Genomic DNA, 9,572 nt, shown 5'->3' on the forward strand with positions numbered 1-9,572 from the left:
AGATTGCGACATTTTGGTTTAAATTTTAATATTACTTCGATTATGTTTTGTAATAATTAATTATGAGTACAATTATTTTATCTAGATCGATATATCAACCTTTTTCTTGGTCTAAACGGTTTGACTGGTTGATCCGTTCTGGTTTCAACGATTTTTTGTACTCGTAAAATTTTCAAAGAACTGTTTGAAGGAACTGCTATAGTTGGAGGGTCGATTTGCAAATAAACCCAAAAGAATACATAAAAGTAAAGCTTAGCCAACTTCATTTCCCACTCTATTTATACCCAACTTCTTCCCACTTTTCTCTTCACACCAAAGCTAAAACTAAAGACTACATCTGTTCTATTTCAAACACCTCTTTCTTGGCTCTTACAGTACAGGCTTATCCCCTTCTCATTTCTTTTAGGAAAGCCTTTTCTCCCATTAAAAAGTGCAAAAGCTATAGGGAAAAAAAAATATCAGAATCATGCCAGAAGCACCTAAGAACACACACAAACCTACTACAGATTACAACCTGGAACTGAAGAACAAGAAAATCCTTCAGTTCATTGAGGATGTGACTTCAAACGCTGATGAAGTTCAAAAGAAAGTCCTTCAAGAGATTCTTTCACGCAATGCTCATGTTGAGTACCTGCAAACACATGGCCTTAATGGTCACACTGATAGAGAGACTTTCAAAACAATCATGCCTGTCATCACCTATGAGGATATCCAACCTTATGTTGACCGTATTGCCAATGGTGATACCTCTCCCATACTTTCTTCCCACCCGATTTCTGAGTTTTTGACAAGGTCAGCAAATTAAACATCCTTTCCTTTTTATTCTTATGTTTTTTAGAGGTTTTTCCTGTTTTTACTTCCTCCGCAATAATGGCCTTGTAGATTTCAGGCTTATTTTGGTTTTGGCTAAATGGATGGTCTCGGTTTCTTCTTCTTTGCAGCTCTGGGACATCAGGTGGTGAGAGAAAGCTGATGCCAACAATTGAAGAGGAGTTAGGGAGGAGGTCACTGCTCTATAGCCTGTTGATGCCTGTTATGAGCCAATTTGTCCCTGGTCTAGACAAAGGCAAAGGAATGTACTTTTTGTTTATAAAATCCGAGGCCAAGACACCTGGTGGCCTGGTGGCACGCCCTGTTCTCACTAGCTACTACAAAAGCACCCATTTCAAGGATAGGCCATATGACCCTTACACCAACTACACTAGCCCGAATGAAACCATCCTTTGTCCCGATTCTTACCAAAGCATGTACTCTCAAATGCTTTGTGGACTTTGCCAACACAAAGAGGTCCTCAGGGTGGGTGCTGTTTTTGCCTCTGGCTTCATCAGGGCCATCAAGTTCCTTGAAAAACGTTGGCGTTTCCTTTGCAATGATATAAGAACAGGAACCATTGATTCCCAAATCACTGACCAATCTGTGAGAGAAGCTGTTATGAAAATCCTGAAACCTGATCCTCAACTTGCTGATTTCATTGAGGCCGAGTGCAGCAAAGATTCATGGCAAGGGATCATTACCAGGTTATGGCCCAATACAAAATATGTGGATGTGATTGTGACTGGGACCATGTCACAGTACATTCCCACTCTTGATTACTACACCAATGGCCTCCCTCTCGTCTGCACCATGTATGCATCGAGTGAATGCTATTTTGGTGTCAACCTCAACCCTCTTTGCAAGCCAAGTGAAGTTTCCTACACTCTCATTCCCACAATGGCCTACTTTGAGTTCTTGCCGGTTCAAAGGAACAATGGGGTCAATAGTTCTATATCGGTGCCCAAAACTCTCAATGAGAAGGAACAACAAGAACTGGTTGACCTGGTTGACGTTAAGCTTGGCCAAGAATATGAACTCGTTGTCACCACTTATTCAGGTAATACATTAAGTAAATATTTTAAGAGTTATAATATAATTTTACTTGCCTGCGTCTACTGAATCTACAAATTAATGCTTTTGCAGGGCTTTATCGTTATAGAGTTGGTGATGTGCTAAGGGTAGCAGGGTTCAAAAACAATGCACCGCAGTTCAATTTCATATGCAGGAAAAATGTAGTTTTGTGCATTGATTCAGATAAGACTGATGAGGTTGAACTTCAAAATGCTGTGAAGAATGCAGTGAACCATTTTCTGCCATTCGATGCAACATTGGCTGAGTACACTAGTTATGCAGATACCACTACAATTCCAGGCCACTATGTGCTGTACTGGGAACTTAGTCTCAATGGTACCACCCCAATTCCTCCCTCAGTTTTTGAGGACTGTTGCTTGACAATTGAAGAGTCCCTCAACAGTGTATACCGCCAAGGGCGTGTATGTGACAAATCAATTGGACCCCTTGAGATCAAGATTGTTGAACCAGGGACATTTGACAAGCTGATGGATTATGCCATCAGCTTAGGTGCATCAATTAACCAGTACAAGACTCCAAGATGTGTGAAATTTGCTCCCATTGTTGAGCTGTTGAACTCAAGGGCTGTGTCTAGCTTCTTCAGTCCAAAATGTCCCAAATGGTTTCCTGGCCACAAGCAATGGATCAACATGAATTAAGGGAAAATCAAGGGGATAATACTCTTAATTGGTAGCTTTTCAATGGAAGTGCATAAGAACTGTTTTTGTAATCATCTTAGGTAAAAGTTAAATGAAGCCATTCTAGATTAACCATCCCCTCTCATGATATCATGTTTCTTTTCCTTTCAACTTATCTTATAACTGTCGTTTAATATGCATAGGGACTCTTGATTTAGCCATGTACCAAAACAGTTCATACGCCCCCAAAAAAAAAAAATCTTTCTTTTTATCTGTTAATATCCAGATAATCATCACATTTTATGGGAATTTGGTCTTAATTCCAGAAAGGAATATATCCTTTTACTGAAATGGCAAACAAGAAAGGTAACTACCATAAACACCCATCTTTTTCCCATTACTTTCAAGAAAAAGAAAACCAACTTTTCTTCATTACATTTATTCATTATCTCTTGTAGTTATAAACTAATTAAACTACTGTTTCTGAATGTTCGAACTTGAATGACCAATAAAGCTACAAACTGAAAAGCTCAATGCACATCTCCTGGAATCTAATACCTATGCAGAACCAAGCGTAGTAGCCTGGCTTATTATAAATTAATAAAGAAACAATGATACCTTTTTCAGTGGAGTAAAGAGAATCCAATTTCTGTCAAATGATGATAGGTGCTTTAGATGAAAGACTTTATAAAAATTGGAATCAATTTACATGCATACTCCTTAATGCTAGATTAGGGTTTGAGTTCATAATTAGCTAATCGGCCAATACTTTATCATATCAAATAAAATCACCTGACCACTCATTGTTTTCTTGTTAAATCCCATTCATTAGCTTATACTGAAATTAGTTCATATGAAATCCTCTTCAAGACTATAACCTTTTAAGATACATGCATTCGAAAGAATGTATGACAAAAATTTAATTGTCATATTAAAACATGACAATGTAAGCCACGTGTGAGAGTGTGTCACTTGGCCCTTGCAATCATGTTTCAGGTCATAAAATTGTCCAGGAATTTATACATAATGGTCAAGGAAAAAAAACAGAACTCAGAAGACAAGAACTGTTGATCAGGCACCAACTTTTGTCTTAAAGTGGCAGGGAGAGATAAGGTAGAACCAGAGGCTGTTCCCTTTACTAGTACCATTGTCTGAGAAAACAAACAAAAGCAGTTTTGTTTTTTCAAAGAACAATTTGAGAATCCAGACAGGCATAAAACCCAGAAAAAGAAAAGAGAGAGAGACAATTGATTCAGTTTTTTTCAGATAAAACCCATTTTTCTATCAAGAAAGAAAGAAATAAAGCAATTGAAATTTGAAAGTGAACGAAAAGGAGATAAGGCCCTTTTTTTGTGTGTGTGTCTGCTAGTTTAGTGTTGTGGAGGCACTGTTGCCATGTTCATAAATGTGTTGGAATATCTCATGATTTCTTTACTGATTTTACTTTTGAACACCATTGACCAAGATTTCTCCACTCCACAAATCCCACCAATCGATTCTCAACAAATGCATTTTCAGCTAAATTCAATGTTCTTTGATTAATTAACTAGAGTTGATTTCACTAGCTTGGATTATAAAAGATTTTGAGCGTTTAGATTGCCGGGGAAGAAAGAAAATATATAATATCGATTTCTTTTAAGATCGTTTACGCTAGTTAATTTAAAGAAAATATAAATTTATTAAAAGATATAAATACTTATAATAAAATTTATTATTTTTAAAATTTGGAGAGTTTTCAACTAAGTTGATATTTCAATAACTCATGACATAATTTGGATTAAAACCATTGACAACCTTTATAAGTATCCATTATTTATTTATTTTTATATTTTTGAATTATCAAAATTGAATATGGCAATGACTTAAAAAAATCACTACTTAATTGATTATTCTAGTATTTTACCATAGACTACATAAATAATTAGTGTGTATTTTAATGACACAAAGTTTGTATGTGGAAGGACGAAAGTTTACATAGAGGTGTGGAGAGCCTTTAGGTAATAAGAGGTGCTAAGGTATGTGTTTGTGGCTTGAGGAAGTGTTTGAGCAGAGTCACCGTGTGTAAAATATCCTGTGATAGAATATGATAGGATTGGGCTATTTATAACCTTTATGGTACCTAGGACCTTCATTGTACAATTGTCTTATGGGGAAGAGCCAATGATCTAGTCATCAATGGCTCTTTACATGTTTTTTTTGATGTGATTGAATGATGCATTGTCCTATTAGGAGGATCTTATGCGGCCCCTAAGATAATTTTGAAGGTTTATGTATATGCATATGTCGTTTTTTTGTACAAGACTGATGCATATGAGTCACTGAAGGATGCATTGGCTGGTGTAATTTTATGATTAAAACTTTCCTTTTGTAGGCTGATGGATCTTCGTTATATTTGTTGATGATCATTTGGTGAAGGTTGAAGATCTCATTCTAAGCAAAGTGTTAGAACTATCCTTTGCATTAGGTATTCGGTGAAGCTTTGGTGGTTTCTAGTTGCAATAAAATGGTGATAAAAAATATAATTTTAAATTAATAATTTATATCACTATCACTTCGATAATTGTAGCTCCACGATATCATTGTCAAATCATAATTACAATGAAATATTTTCATTTAATGGAAGTATTCGACAATAAAATCCTAGAAAAGCATATTACAATCATAAATACTTTAACTACTCAACTCAACTAAATAAGAAAATTAACTAAGTATTAAATATAACAACTAACAAATAATTAATAATGAAATTAACTAAATACTAGATTCAACATCAAGGTATAGGTACTTGAGTTAGTGTATAGCTTATAAGTAATGTCTAGTTGTACCTAAGTTGATGTATAGCTTATAAGTAATAACTAAACTCTTAATCATCACTACATCAATCCTCACAACCTAAGTTGGTGTGTATCTTTGTTAGATTGCTAACTGTTCAACTAGTTAGCTAGAGTCAACTCTCATATTTTCCTAAGATTTTACCAACTTGGTGTCATTTAGATCAACAATGAACATAAATTGAATAATTAATTCTTTTAGTTCTAGTTATAGGGGCTAGATGCAACGTCAGTTGCAAGTTGAGAAACATTTGGTAGACAATTGTAGCTTGCCTTATTTGGTTAGTATATTTTGACCAAAATTGTTTGTAGCTTTTAATTGCTTATCTTTGAGGACTTTTAGTAGCTCATTATTGAAGACATATCGTGTAAAACTCAAGCCAAGAAAGGATTGAATCAATACTTTCAATGTGATTGAAGTTCCAATAAATAAAATGTTTGATCTTCAAGGCATTTGATGTCGAGAAGATCTTTGCCAATATACTCTTTGTTGAAGACATATTCAGAGGCTACTTTTGAGGAATTAGATATTCACATTGATTGTATGTTAACATAACACATTATGCTTATATATGGGACAACTTGTTTAAGTTTAATGTACATGAGAGAGAGAGAGAGAAAGAGAGAGAGAGCATGCACTTGTTCATTGAGAAACTGATTTTCAACGTATATTTGCGTAAGTAAATTATTTTGTTTATCAATTTACAACTAAGCGTTCATGGGGAAAGACTTAGTGGGAGAGTGATCTAGATTGGAGTAGAGTGAGGTTGCAACTTGGTGAGTTAAACTTAAAACGCATATTGTATTTGTTGACTTATAGTGGACTACTCTTTGGGCAAGGTTCCGCAGATGTAGAAAGTTTTCAAACTATGTAACTAAACTTTTGTTTCCATATCTTATTTTACAATTATTAGTCAGTTTGTCTAGTTATAATTGAACAAAAATCTAGAACCAAATTTAATTAATTCTGAATTCTAAACATCACATGTCATTGATTTGTAATTGAGATGAAAGGATCATCAATCTCAAGATCCCCCATATTGGATGAAACAAACTATGTCTACTAGAAAGCAATGATGGAAAGTTTTAAGTCTATGGATGAACATGCCTAGCATTCAATTTTGACTAGTTAGGAATCACCAACAACTAATGCATGTTGTTTGAGGACTTCCAAACCTGAAGTGACTTGAACTAGCAATAACAAAAAACTGGACAATGAAAACTCCAAGGCCCTTGTTGTCAATTTATTTTTGTGGAGTTGATCTTCAAAAGTTCAGGTGAATCTCTAAATGTACAATTTCTAAAGAAGCTTAGACTATTCTCGAAGCTGTTTATGAAGGGACTAATACTATGAAACAATTTAAACTTCATTATTGACTACAAGGTTTGAGAATCTAAGAACGTAAGATAATGAAACCTTATTTGAAATCTATGCAAAGTTTTGTGACATCTCAAATTAGGCTTTTGCCATTGGTGAAGAATATTGTTTTGCAAGTTGCAACCATAGTTGCAACGAAGGGTGAATCTTCAATAGAAAACCTATAAGAGCAGATAACCCTACTCACTAATCATATTGATATGGCATTTAAAAAGCTGAAAAAAAGAAATAGGAAGTTTGATGAGAATAAAAGTCTTGGCAAAGCAAAGGTAAAAGGAGTTGTAATAAATCAAAATGCTCTCAAGGAGAAAAAAAAGGGTATACAATGCCATAAGTGTTAAGGCTTTAGTCACATTCAATTTGAATGTGCTAGTGTCACGGGCCACAGTTCAAAACCCATGACCATCACACATAATGCATCCCATGAAGGTCTATCATTGACATGGGGATCATTTGACCCACGAGAGCTGGCCCGATTCAAAGAGCTATTGAAGAAACCTGTCTATTTGAAGCCTGGGTGGCCTAATGATGCAGATATGGAAGGTTAGGCTACTTTGGTAATTAAGGAAACTAATATTAGAAGATTGAGGGGAATAATATATTATAAGATTAGATTAGATTTGATATTGTAAATCTTGTAAATCCCTTGATTGTAGGGATAGGGTTAATCTTGTCCGTCGATGTAACTTGATCTAGACTGTCGATTTTGGGCGAGCTCAACTATAAATAAAGAGTTTCCCCCTCATTTGTAAATCATCCAATGATCCATTCATCGATTGTATTCTTGTATTCTTTGATAAAGTAATACAATTAAGAGCATTTACTCAAACAACTCTCGTGCATAATTTTTCTGTGGCTATTTTGTTCTTTTGAGCCTTCTTTTGATTGTGTTGCTTTCGCAATATAAATTGGTGCCTTGGAGGATTTCTTTATGAATCCTCAATTGTTTGGTGGTGAGGTTGACTTAGACATGTTTGGAATAAAAGGATCGCTTAAGGCTGCACAGATTGCGAGACTAAAGTTTTAGCCCCGTGACAGTGGTATTCGAGCTGATTTGTAAAGGATCGTTGAGATGTTGAAAGAATTTTCTAATCAGAATGAGTCAGCTGAGACCCATTGTTTGGCAAGAAAACCAATCCTTTTGAAGGATAAGTTGTCAGCTATAGGCTATAAAAGAACGAGTGGAAAAACTCGAGGAGTCCATGAGGGTTGAGAATGAGTCATTCAAAGTGGTTGAGGAATGGATAGACGACTTGAGGAACAATCCAAGGACTATGTAATCATATGTCTCAATTCTAATAGGGAAAATGTACAAGAGTTTTTAAATTCCCATAGGAATAAGCTAACGGAGAGGAATGATACTCTCGAGGCCATAGTGATGGCTTTGAAAGAGGAAACAATGGCCACGACGAAGGTTTTGACCACAAGAACAGAGGAGCTCGAGGGAGAGTTTGCTTATGTAGACCAGCCATAGGGAATGAAGTGTCGAGTGTAACACTAAATTATGAGGTAGATGTCCCGAAGCCGAAAGAGTTTGCGAGGATAAGGTCTACATGCAATGTGGACAATTTCTTATGGAGGATGGAGTACTACTTCCGTGTCAAAGGCATCATGGAGGATGCGATTAAGGTAAAAAAATACTTCTATGTTTCTTACTGATATTGCACTTTTATTTTGGCCAGACAGGTCCACAAATAAATGGCATAGTGAAATCAGGACGTGGAAAGTGTTCTAACATGAGTTGAAGATGCAGTTTTATCTAGAATTTTCTGAACAGGAAGCTCAGGTAAAATTGCTATGGCTTATGCAATGAGGCACAATGGGGGAGTATGTTTGAGAGTTCAAGGAATGCATGCTCCAAATTTCAGATGTGATCGAGAAAGAGGCATTACTTATTTTCAAGAATAGGTTAAAGTCATGGGTCTAGTAGGAATTGGAATTAGATGGTGTCTAAGAGTTGTCCAGAGCCATGATGGTAGCAGAGTCCGTGGTCAAGTTGGGTTTAAGGAAAGACAAGCTTGTGTCTTTTGAGTCTAAGAAAACAGGCGTATGTGGGCGAAACCACATGAGAGATAATGGCAATGGTGATGGTGATAATGAGAAACCACAAGTGGGGAAGAAGAAAACCAACAAAATGAGGGACAAGATCAAATGATTTCTTTGCAATGGTTCACATATGTTAAATAAATGTCCAAAGAAATTCGTGTTTTCTGAGAAGGACAAGTCAGAAGGTAAGGGCATGAGACTTAGGTCGAGCACAAAGGGTGCCGAAGCCAAGGAGGGCGAAAGAAAAAACAAGCTAGTAGAGTGTTTCTTGTGTCATGGTCCGCATAGGTTGCGAAAATGTCTGAAGAACCATCGAAAGGTAAGAGGAGCAAGAAGAAGCGAGTAAAATGCTTCTTGTGCCATTGTTCGTATGAGTTACGGAACTTTTCAAAGCAATCCATGGTCAAGGAAAAGGGAACGACGAAGCTTGTTGAGTCATCGGAGAGGTTTCCACCCAAAGAAGATGTGAGTTTGGCATCGAACTTAAGGGAAAAAGTGGCGATGTAAACATTGAAGCTAGGACCAATAATGCTCAATTCAAGGAAAGCGGCGAAGTTTTCTAAGTTGTCGGTGAGGCTTCTACCCAAGGAAGAGGTGAGTTATGCTTTAGACTTAGAGGAAGAAGTAGCGATATAAACTTTAAAGCTAGAATCAATAAGGCTCATTTCTGTTGATTCATTGAATTTGCGAAAGTGGTGATGCAAACTGGACAGTTGGCCAGAGTAAATACTATGAGTAAGGTACATTTTGAAAACATTGATAGTGTTTTACATTCTAACTTGTTGGCTTGGACAG

At 36.2% G+C, this 9,572-nt stretch overlaps 1 protein-coding gene across 1 annotated transcript; it reads left to right on the forward strand.

The window, feature by feature from the left end:
- The first annotated feature begins 298 nt into the window (after positions 1-298).
- LOC105779934 (indole-3-acetic acid-amido synthetase GH3.6) lies at positions 299-2,654 on the forward strand. The gene is made up of 3 exons (XM_012603961.2): positions 299-792; positions 942-1,870; positions 1,957-2,654. Exons 1-3 carry the CDS (start codon positions 467-469, stop codon positions 2,541-2,543), a joined length of 1,842 nt encoding a protein of 613 aa, XP_012459415.1. The 5' UTR covers positions 299-466; the 3' UTR covers positions 2,544-2,654.
- The last annotated feature ends 6,918 nt before the right edge of the window (positions 2,655-9,572 follow it).

Source organism: Gossypium raimondii, chromosome 1 (assembly GCF_025698545.1).
Source record: "Gossypium raimondii isolate GPD5lz chromosome 1, ASM2569854v1, whole genome shotgun sequence".
Classification (NCBI taxonomy): Eukaryota; Viridiplantae; Streptophyta; class Magnoliopsida; order Malvales; family Malvaceae; genus Gossypium; species Gossypium raimondii.

Coding starts and splice junctions, on each gene's coding strand:
- LOC105779934 (XM_012603961.2), top strand. CDS start 467: ATGCCAGAAGCACCTAAGAACACACACAAACCTACTACAGATTACAAC. Junction 793..941: donor ATTTCTGAGTTTTTGACAAG/GTCAGCAAATTA, acceptor TCTTCTTTGCAG/CTCTGGGACATCAGGTGGTG. Junction 1,871..1,956: donor CGTTGTCACCACTTATTCAG/GTAATACATTAA, acceptor ATGCTTTTGCAG/GGCTTTATCGTTATAGAGTT.